This window comes from Emiliania huxleyi (assembly GCF_000372725.1).
Source record: "Emiliania huxleyi CCMP1516 unplaced genomic scaffold EMIHUscaffold_95, whole genome shotgun sequence".
In the NCBI taxonomy this organism is placed as follows: Eukaryota; Haptophyta; order Isochrysidales; family Noelaerhabdaceae; genus Emiliania; species Emiliania huxleyi.
In genome coordinates this window covers 304,077-321,729 of record NW_005194951.1, presented here as the reverse complement: position 1 = coordinate 321,729, position 17,653 = coordinate 304,077, and the positions used below count along the sequence as shown (strand labels likewise).

The 17,653-nt window shown below is 64.4% G+C and overlaps 5 protein-coding genes across 5 annotated transcripts in view; 2 read left to right on the top strand and 3 right to left on the bottom strand.

Annotated features, from left to right (window-relative positions):
* Window positions 1-762: 762 nt before the first annotated feature.
* Window positions 763-3,605, bottom strand: EMIHUDRAFT_360320 (hypothetical protein). The gene is given in 11 exon segments (XM_005756772.1): window positions 763-1,261; window positions 1,446-1,475; window positions 1,543-1,675; window positions 1,790-1,868; window positions 1,981-2,141; window positions 2,206-2,245; window positions 2,405-2,465; window positions 2,536-2,627; window positions 2,700-2,916; window positions 2,995-3,555; window positions 3,557-3,605. The coding sequence occupies 10 exon segments, from the start codon at window positions 3,551-3,553 to the stop codon at window positions 945-947; spliced, it is 1,689 nt and encodes a 562-aa protein (XP_005756829.1). The 5' UTR covers window positions 3,554-3,555; window positions 3,557-3,605; the 3' UTR covers window positions 763-944.
* Window positions 3,606-4,595: 990 nt separating this feature from the next.
* On the top strand, window positions 4,596-5,747 carry EMIHUDRAFT_221210 (hypothetical protein; the record flags this gene model as incomplete). Its single annotated transcript, XM_005756771.1, has 2 exons — window positions 4,596-5,237; window positions 5,349-5,747. The coding sequence occupies 2 exons, from the start codon at window positions 4,596-4,598 to the stop codon at window positions 5,745-5,747; spliced, it is 1,041 nt and encodes a 346-aa protein (XP_005756828.1).
* A 628-nt stretch (window positions 5,748-6,375) lies between these two features.
* On the bottom strand, window positions 6,376-10,086 carry EMIHUDRAFT_453895 (acetolactate synthase catalytic subunit). The gene is made up of 9 exons (XM_005756770.1): window positions 9,308-10,086; window positions 8,964-9,151; window positions 8,853-8,891; window positions 8,058-8,127; window positions 7,988-8,011; window positions 7,627-7,866; window positions 7,290-7,409; window positions 7,026-7,247; window positions 6,376-6,775 (listed from the first exon to the last, which is right to left on the bottom strand). Exons 1-9 carry the CDS (start codon window positions 10,070-10,072, stop codon window positions 6,632-6,634), a joined length of 1,812 nt encoding a protein of 603 aa, XP_005756827.1. The 5' UTR covers window positions 10,073-10,086; the 3' UTR covers window positions 6,376-6,631.
* Window positions 10,087-11,168: 1,082 nt separating this feature from the next.
* Window positions 11,169-12,721, bottom strand: EMIHUDRAFT_221208 (hypothetical protein; the record flags this gene model as incomplete). Its single annotated transcript, XM_005756769.1, has 4 exons — window positions 11,169-11,188; window positions 11,260-11,485; window positions 11,753-11,998; window positions 12,125-12,721. 4 exons carry the CDS (start codon window positions 12,719-12,721, stop codon window positions 11,169-11,171), a joined length of 1,089 nt encoding a protein of 362 aa, XP_005756826.1.
* A 3,973-nt stretch (window positions 12,722-16,694) lies between these two features.
* The window catches only part of EMIHUDRAFT_221205 (hypothetical protein), a gene marked incomplete at both ends in the record, with an annotated part of 1,951 nt that continues 992 nt past the window's right edge, over window positions 16,695-17,653 (top strand). Inside the window, 2 exons of the mRNA XM_005756768.1 lie at window positions 16,695-16,720; window positions 16,863-17,484. Coding sequence (XP_005756825.1) covers window positions 16,695-16,720; window positions 16,863-17,484 — 648 coding nt within the window. The remainder of the gene's footprint in view (window positions 16,721-16,862; window positions 17,485-17,653) is intronic.

Sequence of the window (17,653 nt, the reverse complement as noted above, 5' to 3'; positions counted from 1 at the left end):
GCCCGGCGCTGCTCGCCGCGACCACGACGGCTACTCCGATACTCCGGGCCGACCCGTCCTACCCGACGGTGGCACTCTTCCACGTCTCGCTCACGAAGGCAGGGGAGGTGTGGTAAGGAAAGGTAAAGCGTAAACGTCTCCACACACACAAAAGTGGTGGGGCAATGGGGGGGCGACCCTCGCATCTCTCTCCCGGGACAGGCAGCGGCAGGAGCCCCACTGCATTATTGGGTGTGCGCGTGCCAGGCGGAGCGTGTAGTTGCGCGTCACCTTGTGTGCGCGCGTGAGTGCTGTGGGCCTATAACAGTTGCGCTAGTGTTGGCTGAAAGCCTTAACGTTGTTCAGGTGTTCACCCCAGCCCATGCTGTTACTGTTTGTTACTGTTGTTACTGTTGTTCAGCGGCCAGCAAGCAGAAAACGGCAAAAAACCCGGGTAAAACCCGAAAATACCTGGGTTTTCCCGGGTATTTTCGGGTATTACCCGCGGCACTGGACACGCTGGAGGTCGTCGTGGGTCACTGCCAGGCCTTCCTTATTGTTGTTCAGCCGGCCTAACGTTAGCTACTGTTGTTGGGGAGGCCGAGCCCCACTGTTGTTCTGTTGTTACTGTTAACACTAGCAACACTGTCCAGCTCCCAACGTTAAACAGCTCTAGACGATGTACACGTGTGTCTGTGGAGTCCGTGGCTGTGGTTTCTTGTGCGAGAGGCCGCGCAGTTAGTTGTCCCGTGTACGCTGTTCTCATGAAAAGTCATGTCCTAAAACCTGTATAGGAACCATACAAGATCTCACGGTTCATGCTTCACATGCGACGTACACCGATGTGGTCTATCGATAGGATGCGGAGAATCTCTCTCTGACTGGTGCACGACGCGCGCGAGACCGCTCTCCGGAGAGAGACTCCAGCCTAGAGAGAGCTCGCCAAGCCCCGCGCGGCCCCTGTCTCAGCCCGCTGCCGCGCGGCGCGCCTCCTCGATCTGGATCAGCAGGCTGGTCAGGCCCGAGTAGAAGCGCGCCTGCGTGAAGTTGCCCGCAAAGAGCCAGAGCCCCGGCACCGCAGTCTGCGTCCACAGGTTGCGCAGCTCTCCAACGTATGGGCCGGGGTCGTCTCGTGTCCCGCTGCCGTACCCGTACACGCGCCCCACCTTGGCGGCGACCTCCGCACCACACAGCCTCTCAACCCACTTTGACATATTCGTGTAGCCGGTGCAGGCGACGACGAGGTCGGCGGGCAGGGTGCGGCCGCCGCGGAGCACGACGCCTAGGAGGTGTCTAGGAAGTGTCGAGGAAGTGTCTATAGGGCAGGGTGCGGCCGCCGCGGAGCACGCCTAGGGGAGGGCGGACGACATGTCGAGGACGCGTGGGGTGTGGCCCCGGAGCACGCCCTAGGAAGGGTCTAGGAAGTGTCTAGGAAGTGTCGGTGTCGAGGGCCCAAGGCACGCCGCCTTCCCGCGCGAGCTTGTCGACTCCGGCGGCGGCGACGACGTCGACCTTGCCTAGACACTTCCGTGGACACCTCTCAGACACCTCCTAGACACTCCTCGGAGACGACGTCGACCTCACCCGCTGCGATGAGCTCGCTCGCCCCGATGCTCATGTAGTAGCCTCCGCCGCGCCGGAGGAACTTGAGCAGTAGCCCCGACTCGTCCTCGCCCCAGTCAAGCGCGAAGCCCGCCTAGGAGGCTCCAAGAAGGTTCCGAGAAGGTTCCTAGAAGGTTCCTCGCCCCACCTGGGAGGTGTCTAGGGGGTGTCTAGGAGGTGTCTGGGAGGTGTCTACCAGTCGATGCGCCTCGGAGAGGCCGCGGTGCAGCGCCGCGTCCGCCTCCTTGCACTTGGGCACCACCTCCGCTGCGCTGTCGCGCGCAAGCCTGCGGCAGGACTTGAGGAAGTGTCCAGGAGGTGCCTAGTCTAGGAAGGGTCTACGAAGCGCCTCGGAAGTGTCTCGGAAGTGTCTCGGAAGCGTCTCGGAAGTGTGCGTGCCTGCGGTAGGACTTGCTGTGGAAGCCAGCAATCTCCGCGTCGGTGCGAGCCGCCTCGCCCATGCCGTCCTCGAGGAAGGCGCCCATCAGCAGCTTGGCGTGCGAGGCGATCGAGATGACGGTCGTCGGCGATCGCTGCACGAGCGTCACGTGCACCCCCGCCTAGAAGGCTCCTAGAAGCTTCCTCGAAGGTTCCTCGAAGCTTCCTAGAGAGCGTCACCCCCGCCTCGTGCAGGCTCTGCGCCACGTCGTGCGCGGAGGTGTTGCTGAGGGGGGGGGGCGGGGGCGAGGGAGGCGTTGGCGGCGGCGGAGAGGCAGGGACGGCGGCGGGTTCGGTGGTGGCGGCGAGGGCGGGGACAGGGGCAGGGCGAGAGGGCGGCTGAGACGGCGGCGGCGGTGAGAGCCGCGGCGACGGAGGCGGCGGCCTGCCCACGACGACCGCCCTCTGCACGCCGGCTGCCCTCGCCTCGCTGCTGCCCTTGAAGCCTAGAAGGTTCCCAGAAGGCTCCTAGAAGGTTCCGGGAAGGCTCCTCGCCGCGCTGCTGCCCTGGGTCGCCGCTCGAGTGGACCAGCGACCCCTCGAAGCCGTCTCGCGGCCAATCGGGCATGGACGCGAACCCGCTCAGCCCCGTGGCGAGGACGAGGTGCCTAGGAGGTGTCTAGTAGGAGGTGTCTAGGAAGTGCCTAGGAAGTCTCCCGCTCAGCCCCGTGGCGAGGCGCCTTGCGCAGAGCTCAGCGTCGGAGCCGCCGCTGCGCACGCCGACGCGCCACGCGCGGGCGGCAGAGTCGTAGCGGGTGGCGGCACCGCCGATGACCTCGGTGCCGAGGAGCGTGCGGATGCCGCGTCGGCGGCTGTACTTCTCGAGGTACGCTCCCACCCGATCCTTGCCGACCGAGGTTGGCCAGTCCGCCGGCATCGGCATGCCGGGAAGCGCGCACGCCTGTGCCTCTCCAAAAAAAACATATTCCACCGAGCCTCACAAGGCGGTGGATGTGCGCAGCAAAAGGAGCGCGCATGCCTCCCTCGGGTCATGGAGGTGGAGGCCCTCGTACCGGCTGCGCCAGTTGTCGCCGACACGCGCGTTCCGCTCGACCACCAGCGCCGACACGCCCCGCTCGCCCAGCTGTGCCGCCAGCGCGAGGCCGCCCTGGCCGGCGCCGACGATGAGGACCGTTGCGCAGCCCTCTTTGGGCGGCGGCTCGACTCGCGACGGCTCGACCAGCTTCAGCGCCATCGTGAAGAGGCCGCTCAGTTTGCCGTCGCGCAGCCGGACGTAGCCGCGCCCCTCGAAGTCGCCGACGCCGCCGAGCTTCGCCCCGGTGAAGCGAAAGTGGCCCTCGGTCACGGTGGATCCGTCCTTGTCCGCGCTCTCGCAGCAGCCCCACGGAGAGCCGACCAGCGAAAATGTACGCTCTGTGTGCAGGATGAGACGGGCTTGCAGCTGCACCGGATCATCCATCGTTGCAAAGGAGTCGGTGAACGCGACTAGGTCACGCCAGTAGACCGCCGTGGCCATCTCGCAGCGTGGCAGCGTGGAGAGGAAGGACGCGATGTCATCGCTGGCTGTGGGCATTGCCTCAGGGACTGCAGCACGATTTACGGAGCAGCGTGCTTCAGGTGGGCTGCTCAGGGAAAAGCACGATCTACGGTTATGCTTCAGGGGGCTGTGCTTCCCAGGTCAAAACGAGCAACTGGGTTCGGGCTCCTTGCCAATGTGGTGTGTTACTCAGGGGAGATCCTTTTTTCTACCTACCTACCTATCCTTTGTTCTTCACCTTCCTACATACATACATCCTTTGGACGCGTTTGGGTGGTGTGTGACTCCGCGTCCACGTTGGAGCCAGGTGTGGTGTGGACGCGAGAATAGCTCCGCAGTTCATTGAAGGAGGCAGCAGAGGCAAGCGACGCGAGTCGACTGGTGTGTGTCGTCGTGGTTTCGTATCTCAAGAATACTCACTCCCTCACTCACAGGGAGCTTACGCCTTCGCTCGCTGGCCTGCGTGGTCTCGGGATACCCATCACTGAGCCGACGATGCTATGGGTAGCCCCAGGGTGGCGCCCACCCCCATACCCTCAGGCACTTGCCTGCGCCCTGCCCGCGCACGCCGCGCACGCGCGCGCGCGCACGCCCGCGCACGCCGCGCACGCGCGCGCACGCCCGCGCACGCCGCGCACGCGCGCGCACGCCCTCGCACGTGCGCGCACGCGGCACTACGCCCGCGCACGTGCGCGCACGTGCGCGCAGGGCATGGGGGTGGGCGCCACCCTGGGGCTACCCGTAGCATTGTCGGCTCAGTGATGGGTATCCTCGGCAGACTCTCGGGGGGATACTTCCGGGGCCAGCGGGCCACTAGCACACCCCTATCTATCCGCCTACCTAGGAGCCCGAGCTAGTGGCTGCGGAGCGCTCGTTCTGGTCGAGCCTCGGAATGCGCTGCAGATCATGTCAGCTGGGCTCGCATCAACAAAAAGTTCTCTGTGAAACTCCTGATTTCGGGATTGCGTCAACACAGAATTGGCGCCGGGTTTGCATGTCTCTCTCCCCCGACGGGCCAAAAGTGTCGCCACCAAACTTGCGACGGGCAGGCCACCCGCCCCGCTTGTACCAGTTCCTCATGCACCTCGGCGGCTGCGGCGCCACGCTCATCAGCAGCCAGTACGCGATCACCGCCGCGCACTGCGCGCCCTACTGGGGCACCGGCGACCCAATCTACCTCGGCCAGCACAAAGAGTCAGAGCGGGACGGAGACGGGTGCGTCGAGACCATGTACATCGAGTCGATCGTCTCGCACGAGTCTTACAACGACTGGACCCTCCAAAACGACATTGCGGTCATCAAGCTGACGGAAGCAAGCCAGTTGGGGTACGCCCCGATCGACCACCTCGACCAGCCTGGAGATGGCACCTGGCACGAACCAGGCACGCCTCTCGTCGCGGCCGGCTGGGGCACGCTCTCATCAGGTGGCAGTGCGGCCGACACGGCGCAGCACGTGGTTGTCCCGGCGGTGCCCGACTGTTGGGAAACCGGATATGGCGAAGATTATGACCCCGACACGATGGTGTGTGCCGGCGCGGAGGGGGTCGACAGCTGCCAGGGCGACTCGGGCGGGCCGCTCTTTGGCATCGACAGCTCGGGCGAGCGGACCCTGGTCGGCGTCGTGAGCTGGGGCATCGGCTGCGCCGGGGCGGGCTACCCGGGCGTGTACGCGCGCGTGCAGGCGTACACCGACTGGATCTGCGCAAAGACGGACGGCGCGGTCTGCAGTCCCTCCCCTTCGCCCTCCCCATCGCCGTCGCCGTCACCCTCGCCGTCGCCGTCTCCCTCTCCCGGCGGTGCCTCTCCGGCCGACTGCAACTATCTGATTGAGGTCTGGGACGGCGCATCGTGCAAATTGTTGAACCCTATTTGCCTGGACCCGGCGCCGGAGCTGCAGTATTGGGTCGAGTGCGGACGGAGGAACAGGTGCAACGGCGAGGGCGGAGGCAAATGGGCGGACACGAGCGAGCTGCACGAGGTGCGGTGCTGCTCCGACGTCAACCTACAAGGGTTCTCGAACAGCCGATGCAACGACGTTTGGGCCGCGTCAGACGTGAGCGGTTGCCACTCATCGAAGTCCTTCAGCGTCGCTGAATCCATCTGCCAAAACGCAGGAGCGCGGCTGTGCACCAAGGAGGAGCTCGAAGGCAACTGTGCCCGGAAAGGGGGCTCATCGGGGTGCGGCTTCGACAGCGAGCTCGTCTGGACAAGCGACAACGCACCAGCCTAGGGAGAGAGGCAGCGCGACCGCTCTCGGAGGCGCGAGCCCGTGCAGCGGGGCGCCGGCGGGCGCCGGCGGGCCGCGACCGAGCAGCGCCTGCGAGCTTGAACCTGCGAGCAGAGGCTGGTTTTGTCTCGGGCCTAGCGCGGGCGTGCTCGCCTCTCTCCCCGTCTCTCCCCGTCTCTCACTCCTCTCACTCCCTCGCTCGCTCTCTTGGTTTTTCTCGCGTTGCATGGTGCTGTCACTCCTGCCGACAATGGTGGTTGTCGCAAGGAATGGTGCATGTCGGTTCTGGTTGTCGCGCGCCTTCAGTCGGGCGCTTGGGCTCGCTCGCGGGGTTGTGCGCCGGTGTGTGGCGGTAATTGATCGCGCACCGCTCTCTCCCTCTCTCGAGAGTGCCGCCCATAAACATAAACTGGTGCGTGATAGCACTAGCACAGGGGCAAACCCCGTTAAGAGTTATGATAAAAAAGTCGAGAGTGTCTCCTCGAGAGGGAGTGAAGAGTGTGTCCCCGCTGGCGGCGCGGCCGCGCGGGCCGCGGGGGCCCCCCCGCCCGCGCCGCTCGCGCTCTCCGGAGCCTGCGTGGTGCTGAGCGTCTCGCTCCCCCGCGGAGCCGGAGCCCGGTCTTATTGTGTGGCAAAAATAAAAAACATGCACCAGAAGAGTGGTCAACCGAATAACATATTATCAGTAGGTGAAAGGGGGTGGGGGTCAAACCCCGTTCTCAAAGATCGCGGAGACCGACGGAGCTCAGCGAGGCCGAGAGGGGAACTCTACTGTAGCTGAGAGCTGTCTGCTTCTCAGCGACCCACGTCGTTGCTCCGTCTCTGGGCCGCGCTTGCGCGGCGGCGAGGAGGGGCGTGCCGAGGGGCGTGCGCCCTCGCCGCCCTCCTCAGCTGGGCGCGTCTCCAGTCATCTCTGGCATCTGCTCGTCGTCGAAGGAGATGGATCCGGGCAGGAACATCTCCTGCAGCCCCTTGCCTGGCGCCACCATCGGGAGGCAGATGTCGGGCACCACTCGGAAGTCGCAAAGCACCTGCCCGGAGAGAAGGGGGAGAAGGGGGAGAGGGGGGAGAGGGGGGGGGGGGGGGGGGGCCCAATATTCCCCGACGGACCGTCTCGTGGGCTGGCTCGGAGGGAGGGAGGGGAGGAGAGGAGAGGGGGGCGTGGGGGGGGTGGGTGGCGTGTAGGGGGCCGGGTGTGGACGGGGGAGGCGCGGGCGGAGGGAGGGGAGGGAGGAGGGGGGGGTAGGGGAGGCGAGGCGACGGGGCGGCTCTTGCAGTCACCGGCCCTGTCGCGTTGACGAACCGCTCGACGGCGGCGGGGAGGTCGTCGACGTTGTCGACCGAGAAGGACTCGAAGCCGTACGCCTCCCCGAGGGCGACGTAGTCGGGGTTCACGTTGTCGGTGGCGACGAGCCGCCCGTCGAAGAAGAGCTTCTGCCAGACCTTGACCATCTGCTGCGCGCCGTCGTTCATGATCGCCATCTTGATCGGCAGCTGGTGCTCCTAGCACACACCACGCATGGCAGATCACATCACTCATACAACCGCATCCTGCCCGTCGTGGCACGGCGGCGGGCGCTCCTTGACAGTGCCGAGGTCGTGCAGGGTCATGTTGAAAGACGAGTCACCATCCACCAGCAGCACGATCCTGTCTGGCTGCGCCACCTGCGCGTCGCAGCGTAAGGGTCGGGGGTCGCCTCGGGGTCGCCTCGGCTCACCTCGCGGCCTCCAACGAGCGCTTGTCCGGCCACGCGGGGTCAGGGGAGTGGGCGGGAGGGGAGGGGGGAGGGGTAGGGCGGGTGGGTGGAGTGGGGGGGTGTAAGGGGGGACGGGTGTAGGGGGGGCGGGGTGTGAGTGGGGAGGGGGTGGGGTGGGGGGTGACCTGTGCGCCGATGGCTGCCGGCAGCCCGAAGCCCATCGTGCCAAGCGAGCCCGAGGAGACGATCGAGCGAGGCTCGCTCCAGCGCAAGAACTGGCACGACATCATCTGATGGTTCCCGACACCCGTAGCGACGACCAGCTTCTCGCGCTGCGGCTTGAAGCCCAAGTTGAGGGCCTCGATCACCTGCTGCGTCTTGATCCGGCCGTCGGGCATCCTCGTGTACGAGAAGGGGAAGTCCGCCTAATATGATGAGTATGAGTATGATTGTGACTACTCATCCTCGTGTACTGTACGAGATGGGGAAGTCCGCCTTGAGCGATCTGCAACGCGCGTGCCACTCGGACCGCTCCCTCCTCTCCACCAGCGGCAGCAGCATCCGCATCGCCTACTCCGCACGCATCTCCGGCTCCCTCCCTCCCCCTCGTCTCCACCAGCGGCAGCAGCAGCCGCATCGCCGCGACGCAATCTCCCGGCACCGCCACCGTCGGCTGCACCACGCGCCTACGAAAACAAGAAATGTGTGGCCGAGGTGTGTAGAGAGGTGTTGGGGAGGTGTCTAGAGAGGTGTCTCGGAGGTGTCTAGGAGGTGTCTAGGAGGTGTCTAGGAGGTGTCTACGAGGTGTCTGGGAGGTGTCTGGGAAGTGTCTGGGAGGTGTCTGGGAGGTGTCTGGGAGGTGTCTGGGAGGTGTCTGGAGGTGTCTGGGAGGTGTCTAGGAAGTGTCTAGGAGGTGTCTAGGAGGTGTCTAGGAAGTGAGGTGTCGAGGAGGTGTCCAGGAGGTGTCTCGGAGGTGTCGAGGAGGTGTCTAGGAGGTGTCTAGGAGGTGTTTACGAGGTGTCTAGGAGGTGTCTGGGAGGTGTCTAGGAGGTGTCTGGGAGGTGTCTGGGAGGTGTCTAGGAGGTGTGTAGGAGGTGTCTGGGAAGTGTCTGGGAGGTGTCTGGGAGGTGTCTGGGAGGTGTCTGGGAGGTGTCGAGGAGGTGTCGGGGAGGTGTCTGGGAGGTGTCTGGAGGTGTGTAGAGGTGTGTCCAGGAGGTGTCTAGAGAGGTGTCTAGGAGGTCTCTAGGAGGTCTCTAGGAGGTGTGCCCAAACTGCGACGGCTCAATGTCAAAGTGGATGAAGCCGCCTCGCCCCTCGGCGTGGGCCCGGAATGCCTATAAAAAGAAACGCGCCCTGCGAAAAAAGAAATAGAAAGTCCGGGCGTGGGCGCGGAGACGCCTCCGGCGCGTACTGCGCCAGCGCGCCCGTGGTGCGGTCGTCGAAGCGCGACCTAGTACCATACCTCCAGAGTACCGAATCCAGGTGCGGTGTCGGGCCGGCGGGGGGGGGGGGGGTTGGGGACCCGATGGCGACGATGAGGTCGGCCTCTTGGATGGCGTAGTTGGCGTAGGCAGAGCCGTGCATGCCCAGCATGTGCAGAGAGAGCGGGTCCTCTTCGTTGAAGACACCCATCGCGTGCAGCGTCGTCGTCACCGGCACGTTCGCCGCCGCGGCGAGCGCGCGCAGCTCCTCGCTTCCGGCGACGGCGCCCTGGCCGACACAGAAAGCGGGGGTGATCCCGGGTGATCTCGGGTGAGATCTCGGGTGAGATCTCGCGTGATCTCGGGTGAGATCTCGGGCGATCTGATCTCGGGTGAGATCTCGGGCGATCTCCGGTGAGATCTCGGGCGATCTCGCCTGGCCGACGTACAGGATCGGCTTCTCGGCGACCGACAGCATGCGCGCGACCTCTTCGAGGACGGCCTTGGACGGTGTGACCGGCGGGGGCAGCATGGGGAGGGGGACGCCCGCTCCGCGCAGGACCGCGGTCATCACGTCCTTGGGGAGGTCGAGGTGGACGGGGCCGGGCTTGCCGCTTGCGGCGACGTGGAACGCCTCGTGGACGACGGAGCGGACCTCCTCCACCGACTTGATCTGGTACGACCACTTTGTGCACGGCCGAGTCAAGTCGACGGCGAGGCACTCTTGGAAGGCGTCGGAGCCGACGGCGGCGAGGGGGACCTGCCCCGAGAGCGCGACCATGGGCGTCGAGTCGCCCTTGGCGTCCTGCAGCGGCGTGATGATGTTGGTCAGCCCCGGACCCGACGTGGTCAGCACCACGCCCACGCGGCCCGTCGAGCGCGCGTAGCCCTCGGCGGCGTGCCCACAGCACTGCTCCGAGCGGTTCATCACGAACTGGATGGGCGACTCGCTGAACTGGTCGAGGATCGGCAGGTTCGCGCCGCCCGAATACCCAAACACATGCTGCACGCCGCATTCGACCAGCGACGCGTGCACCAGCTGCCCGCCCGTGTGCCCCGAAAAGCGCAGGTCCTCGTCGTCGTCCTCGTCGTACGACTCCACCATCGCAGACTTCCACCTGCGCGCGCCCGACGCCAGCGCGACGCGCGCCGCGCGCGGTCGTATTCTCGCCCGCAGCGCGGCGGCGGAGCGAGAGCGCGTGGAGAGCATTGCCCGACTTACTCCGACGATCTCTGTTGATCTTACTGCTGAATTCTTTTTTGAGAGCTTGTTAATAATAATACAGACGGATGGACACTTGCTGTAGCCACATGACACGCACACACTCAGTCATGCTCGCGTTTCAGCGGCTCAAGCGGCAAACTCATGGAGCTGGGCTCTGCCGCCGAGGCTTGGCCTGTCCGAGGGTTTCCTCTCGCACCCTACCTGGTTTCCTTTCCGTGTTTCCTGCTCGTTTCCCTACAACACCCTCTAGTTTCCTCGGGAAACCCCGGGGAAACTCCGTGGAATTCGTCATTTTGGGGGGGCTCTGAGCCGTGTCTGAGGCTGTTTTGGGGCCAAAATCGGCAAAATACAAACAACAAGGCGTGAACCGCGCCATTCGCTCTCACCTGGCAACCCTGTCTGCACGTCTCGCGCGCGCGTGAACAGGGCTCCAGGCCCCAAATTACGTGTGAGTGTTAGAGTTGTTTGGTATTGCTAAAAATCTCTCTCTCAAAATACCGGGTATTTTGCGGGTATACCTGGAAAACCCCGGTATACCTGGAAAATACCTGGGTATCGTGCCGATTTCCTCAATTTTGCCCCAGATTTTGCCCCAGACCAGCTCTCAGACTCAGGGAAACTCGCGAGTTTCCCGAGGGAAACTCGAGAGAAACAGAATGGAGCACCAAACACCCTCTGGTTTCCCTGGAAACTTCCGGAAACGCAAAGTGCTGGGGACCCTCTGGTTTCCCTCTGGGTTGCCGGAAACCCTCGGACAGGCCAAGCCGAGGCGCAGCGCGACATGGAGCACGGGACGTGTGTTTCGCGTATTCATTTTTGCGTACACGCGTGGCACCAACCAGATGGTGAGGATGCAACACTCCACGTTGCAACCATGCCCACTACTACTTGTACAGCGCAGCCGGGCGTTTGCCTCGCCTGGTGTGTGCTTCTCCGGCCAATAATTGCCTGTTTCGTAGATCGTACCGTTCGCTCACCCATCCATCAACTCACTTTGGCCTCACTCGAAAGCGAAGTCTGAATCCACTTAATCCTTAGATTTTAGATTAGGACACTGTGGGCACTCTAGCTCAGTGGGGGCTCAGCACGCGGCGCCGATGCCTGTCGGAGACACAGACACGCGCCAAGTGCCCTAAGATAACACCCCTTTCACCACTCCAGGGCGGCTGCACCTCGGTGCTGCTCCTGGGCCTGGCGCGGAGGTGCGGATCGACACTGCCCACCGCCCCTGTCGCTGTTCCCAACGACGGCGGATTTGAGCCTCGCCCGAGAGCAAGACGCGGCGGCAGGGCACGTGAGGCACTCGGCGGTGGCGTCGCGGATCTCGCGCGGCCTTGGCGGCGGCGGCAGCCTCCACACCGTCACCGCCGCGTCGTAGCCGCCCGAGAAGAGCGACTCCTCGTCCCGGAAGCACAGCGCGAGCACCGTGGCCGTGTTGAGCGCACACTCGGCCGCGGCGCCGCGAGGCAGCCGCAGCCGCGCCCGCGCCGTCAGGCCCGGCACGGCCAGCACGCTGATCTCCTCCGACGACCCCGAGGCCGCGAGCAGGCCTATCGTCAAGCAACAAGCGCGCCCCTACTCAGGCGCGGCTCTTCATGCGGCCTCAGGCGGCGGCGCCTCGAGTGGGAGGTGGGGCGGCGCGCCGCCAGAGGGAGAGAAGGCGACCGCGTAGAGAGGCTCGCCTCCGCCGACGCGCAGCCTGCCCAGCAGAGCACCGCTCCCCGCGCACAGGAGGTGGAGGACTCCGTCCGCGCACGCGGCAGCCACCACCCCACCGCCACCGCCTCCCACCGTGCTCGCGACGGCGAAGACGGGCGCTTCGACCTCGACATCCCACAGCGCGAGGCAGCGCCAGCCGCCCGCCGCCCCGTCGCGCGAGTCGGCGTCGCTGAGCGACATCTCGAGCGAAATCTCGAGGCAGCAGACGCGGCCGAGCTCGGACTCCTCCCCCTCCGCCGCCGCCGCAGCGCCGCCGCCGCCGACGGTGAACGCAGCGGAGAGCGCCGGGCGGCCTCCCGCGTGCGGCAGAGCCGCCACTGACTCGGCGTGAAGCGTGCCAAAGATGTCCGGTGAGAGGGAGCGGTGCGAGCCGCTGCAGACGTCCACCACGGTCGCCTCGCCGGCGACGGACGCGACCAGCATCGGAGGGATGCCCGCCTCGGGCGGCGGCGCGCTCACGGCGAAGATGGGCCGCCCGAGCGCCACAGCGAGCCATTCTGCTCCGGCCTGGCCGTGGTTCAGGGTCTCGACGAGCAGCCGCCCCTTTGACGTGCCTGCTGCCAAAGCTTCGCCGAGCAGGCAGCAGCACAGCAGAGACTCGCCATCTTCTGGCTGCAGGATCGGCGAATCGCCGGCACCGCAGGAGGCGCGTCGCTCGCAGACGGTAACAGTGGATTGCTCTCGCCGGAGGAGGGCGCGGATGACGTCGAGCCGCTTCTCGGCTTCTGGGGCGGTGAGCTGTGGGTCGCTCACAGTGCCGTTTAGAATGGCGTCGGCGGCGTCCGCGATGCTGCGAAAGGCAGCCGCGTCGCCACCGCGATCCGGATGGGTCTTGAGAGACGCTCTTCGGTATGCGGCTCGGACCTCTTGCTGTGTGGCGGCCGGGCTGAGGCCGAGGATGTCGAAGGCGTCCATACACAAACACACAGCGGTGCCGACGCGGTGTCCTGCGAACTGGGTTTCTTCTTGTTCACAAAATTTCTGATGTAGGGGTAGGTAGCTTGGGTTTTTCCCTCTCTTCACGCCGGAATTTTCAAAAAAGAAATTTTCGGCGAAAATCACGACGTCAACCCTCCCCAACGTCCCCAAGTGAGGTGATCTGGTGCTTGTAGGGCTTGAGAGTGGCCTGCCAGTCACAGGAAGGACTGCGGTTGCAGGAGAGTACGACCAGCCATCACTTTAGTCGGTATAGTACCCCACCTTCACGAATCCAGTGATTTCTTTTTTAGTTTCCCATAAGTAGGGTAGGTAGGTAGGTAGGTCGATGATCTCAGGCCCAGTGAGGTAGTGCGTCAGACCTGTCCTGGATCCTGCTGAACAAGTTCCTCTTGTAGCTCGATCGGTCACACCGCCATCACCATCGAGGAGAGGGGGGACGACACTGCTTCGGCAGCGTGCACCTCGACGTCCTGCGTGTTTGTTATGACCCCCCCCCCAATGAACACACCAGTGAGGGAGGGCGAGACGATCGAGTCCCGTACCATGCGGAGTCGTACGTACAGCGGAACAACGCGGACATCCTGCCCGGCCGCGAGGCCTGGACCAGGGAGCGAGCTACACGGCGCATGGGCCCAAGTAGCGCCGCGTGTCTCTCCAGAAACCAGAACTCCACTCTCCTCGTCGTCTCCTGGGCGCACCACGCACGCACCTTCTCGCGGGTGTGTGTGTGTGAATCACTGTGTGTGTGCGCGGGGAGCGGTGCGGTGTGCTGTCGGTGTGTGTGGTGCGGGCGATGACCCACACCGACGCGCCTTGTTTCACTGGCCACACGATCAATCAAAACCTCAACCTCGGTGATACAAGGTCATGACCCGCTTGCCGGCGGGCGCCTGCTCTCGCGAGCTGCCTCGTCCCGCGCCGCGTGGACCGTCTCAAGCTTCCACAGGGCAAGCACACCCACGCCGAGCACTGAGCCGTAGAGGAACATCTCGCCCAGTTCCTTTTCTTTTTGAAAAGGTTCACCTCCGCATGGAGGTCCGCCCTTCGGGCACCATCACGCCCTCCGGGCATACTCCGAACTCCCACACGCCAATACACGCGCGGCCGGCGCCTCTCATGCCCTTCTCCAGGCACACCGCGTGAAAACTGCGCGTACGTCCCCGCGCGCACGCAAACACGCGCAGCGCCTTTCAGAGCTGTGCCCATGTGCGTCTGCCCTGTGCTGGCGCCCCATGGCCGTCCCGCGCCGCCCGCACCAGCTGCGCGCCCCTCGCACCACCAGAGGCAGCCGCATATCCACTCACGCCGCGACGCGCGTCGCAGCACACCTCACCAGCACACCTGCGCCTTTTTGCGCCCTGTGCAGGCTCTGCAGACTGCTCCTGGCATCTCATAAGCGGCTGTACCAGGACGCGCCGCGAGTGAGACGCAGATCCGGCACCGCGCAGGCGCGCACGCACGCCCGCACGCGCGCGCGCGCGCGCGCGCGCTTCCGCTCTCTGTTGCACAGACTGCCAGCCTGCACACACAGCATACAGCACCATGTGCACGCATACGCCTGACGATGCAGCCCGCACTCCACAACAATAGCCTGCCTCACGCCTCACCACGCCACCCCGCGCTCACACCGCCAGCAGCCCGATCAGAGAAACTGCAGCGCGCGCCTCTGCACGCCTGCAGTCTCTCTGCACTCTGAGCCTTCTCAATCCACCCCGCCGCCGCGCCTCCCCGGGCACACCGCAGCGAAGATGTGAGTCGAAGTATTGGATATCGGCCGAGCCTGCGCCTGCCGCACACAGTTCTTTTTACTGCCAAAGCATAAAAAGAAAAACACGAGGGCGACTTGCACTTTGGTCTTTGCACTTTGCACTTTGCACTTTGGTCTTTGCACTAAGCGCAAATTTACGTATGTGCATAGTGCAAAGAAAAAACACCGGAACCCACTTCTCCCCTCCCCCCCCGAGATTCAGAAAATAAAAGAAAAACAGCCTAACCTTAGTAGGAATAACGCCGAGTGCCAGACCACCAGGGGGCAAGTGTGTGTAGCACCTTCGACCCCGATCTAAAGGCCCGGGTTCGGGTTTATCTCGGACATGTTTTTGGCCACACAAAGAAGTCACTGTGAGAGTCTATTTATCACCTTTAACAAACAGCGACGACCAGCAGCGACGACCAGCAGCAACGACCTAGAGCAGCGTCCTGCCGAGTGTGTGTAGCACCGACGCAGACGCACCCCAGGCACTACACTACGACGGCTAGGCAGACCTCACCAGTCCGATAAGGATCAACTGGAAGGTTGAACCTCGAGCTTAGACAGAACGGGCGCGACAGACTCCAGGGGAGATCGCGCTCTACTCGGGGCACCAAGGAGGAAAACCGAAACCGTTTGGGTGCCCCACAACAACCCAAACGCCACAACCTAAGCGCCACACCTCCCCCTCACGTCCCCCCCCCCCTTGGGGACGTAGCGCACGCCCTTGCTCGGAGAGAGTGGGGGGGGAGGGGGGGTGGGGGAATAGGAGGAGCCAACGAGCTCGGAGTAAGGTCCACAGTAGAGAGGCCGGCATTTAAGGCGTAACTTCACCCTCGCTCACCTCGAGTATATCTAGGCGCCCTGGTGCAGTCGGTCTTCGGATCAGCGGCCAGCTTCCCATCTAGGGCAGGGAACCCCCAGCGACGCTAGTGTGGCCTACGGTAGCCATAGCTTGTACGCGATCCCGGGGCAGGGGGGTGTGGACTCTGGAGCTCCAAGAGAGGATAGAGAGAGGAAGGGAGATTGGTGTGCCGGTTTTTTGAGCTAGCAATTTTTTTTTTTTGAACATCTCGCCCAGAAGGGCCCGCGCCCGGCCGCCCGATAGGAAAGCAGCGGCTAGTCCGGCAGTAAGCACGGACCATCGCAGCGCCCGCGGCACCCGATAGATGACCTCCTTGAACGCCGGGACCCACGTGATGAATCCGTCGTCGTTGGTGAACTCGGGTGCCATTGAGCTCTCGCGGAAGAGGCGGGGGCACGGACAAGCAGCAGAGGAGGGCCAGCGTTCGGTTCTCGAGGTTCTCGAGGTGGATATCCTTTGGCCGCGTTGGGAGCGAGTCCGCCGTTGTGCGGCAGATGATTTCTTTCAATCGGCGTTCGCCGCATGCTGCTGGCGCTTCGCGCCCGCCGTTTGAATTTTTCTCACGACACTGTGGAAAGAAAGAATTTTACAACGGAACTCCCTCGCACGACACTGGGCACGGGACTGGCGCGCACTGGCACTAACTAACACAGGTACACCACGGGAGCCGCCTAAGCGACTCCTGCGAGGGCCGCGAGGCACTTAGCTCCGTGCACCCGTCCGCCCCCGCCACAGGCAAGCTCATTCACGACCTGCTCTGCGATGGCCGTGTGAAGAACGACTGAGATACGCTGCTTCTGCAGCCCCAGCCAATTCTTAGTGGTGGTCCAAGTCACCTCATCGAGGTATTGGGCCCGCGTCAGCTTGTTCTGTAGCACGGACCCCCCTCCCGAACCCGCCGAACGATTCGTGTTGCCTGGCGATTGTGCCCCCGTTCGCCGCGTCAGCGGTCTGTGTCTTTGCGTGATTTTTTTGCGGGCGCCACCGGCCGTCCACCTCGCCTAGGCCACCTCGAGCAATCAATCATCATCCACCGCGTCCGAATCAGGAACAGGTGGGCTCCGCCGCCGCTCGCCGCACCAAGCACACGCCGCTGAGCAGACTCGCAGGTGTCAGAGTGGCCGGACAGTCGATGCTGCTCAGCGACAGGCCAACGTGTGTACGTGCGCGTGCACGCCGCCTTTGCGCGCCGCGTTGCGGAGCGAGGCGTGCCGCGTTGCGGAACCGGAGGCGCGTGTGCGTAATGCGTGTGGTGCGTGGAGAGAGCGCGCCGTGCTGCTTGGTGCCGCACGGTTCTGCTAGTTGAGAGCGGGCGGCGCGCAGGTTAGCAGGAAATGCGTCTCGAGAAACTTTTTGAAACGTGCGTCCGCGGCTGCCTGAAGCCGCTCTCTGCCCTCTCGACAGCCACCAGCGAGCACCGATCCGCAGCCCGGGGCCACGCGGCCGGGCACCAAGCCTTCGATGGCGGCTCCGCCCGCCATCGACCCGAGAGAGGGGCTCAGGCCTCTCTTCGAGCGTGCGGGCATTGGCGACGACTTTTACCACAGATACAAGGAAAGGCTGCTGGACAAGGGCGTGGGCAATGCTGGCGACCTCCTCGAGGAGGTCGCTTTGAAGGGCATTGCCTCGCTCGGAATCCACGAGCGCCAGGCGGAGAAGCTCCGCCGAGCTCTTCTCGGCCGACGGGGCTGGGAGGACGCAGCTGCTGTTCTTGCGGCATCCTTTGGCGGCCTGTCGCTGGACGACACCCCTGCTGGGGTGGCGGCTGGCGACCAGGCGGCTAGTGGCGCGGCTAGCGCGCCCGCTCTCGACGGCATGGCCGTCGATGGCGGCTACGCGAGCGCCGACGAGGATGCCAGGCCTGCCGCAGGTTGGCCCGCAGCAGCTTCAGGCTCCAAAATGGAGCCGGGCTGCTCTCACAGCGGCGCTGGTACGAGCGCTGCTGCTGAGGGCGGCGAGGGGGCGGTGACTGGCGGCGAGGGCTGCAGTGGCACGCGCACCCCAGAGGCGGAGAGCGGCGCCCGCGAGGCGCGGGCCGCAGTTGTTCCTGGCGGAGGTGGACCCGCTGTGTCAATTGACACATCGGATTCCACGCCGCCGGCGGAGGAGGGACTTGGGCGCACGGTGCTGTCGGCTGGCAGTTCTGGCCCGCCTTCTGGTCTTGGAGATGTCCACGTTCACGCGACTGTCGGAGGTAAATCGCCCGAGCTCGTCTCGGGCGTGACCGGCACTCCGTTCTTTTCTTCTCAGGTGAGTACAATCCAAGATCAGGTGGCGGGTGGGGCTGCCGACT

Coding starts and splice junctions, on each gene's coding strand:
- EMIHUDRAFT_360320 (XM_005756772.1), bottom strand. CDS start 3,553: ATGCCCACAGCCAGCGATGACATCGCGTCCTTCCTCTCCACGCTGCCA. Junction 1,869..1,980: donor CACAGCAAGTCCTACCGCAG/GCACGCACACTT, acceptor GTCCTGCCGCAG/GCTTGCGCGCGACAGCGCAG. Junction 1,262..1,445: donor CGACAAGCTCGCGCGGGAAG/GCGGCGTGCCTT, acceptor GACACCTCCTAG/GCGTCGTGCTCCGCGGCGGC.
- EMIHUDRAFT_453895 (XM_005756770.1), bottom strand. CDS start 10,072: ATGCTCTCCACGCGCTCTCGCTCCGCCGCCGCGCTGCGGGCGAGAATA. Junction 9,152..9,307: donor CCGAGAAGCCGATCCTGTAC/GTCGGCCAGGCG, acceptor TGTGTCGGCCAG/GGCGCCGTCGCCGGAAGCGA. Junction 8,128..8,852: donor ACCACGGGCGCGCTGGCGCA/GTACGCGCCGGA, acceptor TTGTTTTCGTAG/GCGCGTGGTGCAGCCGACGG.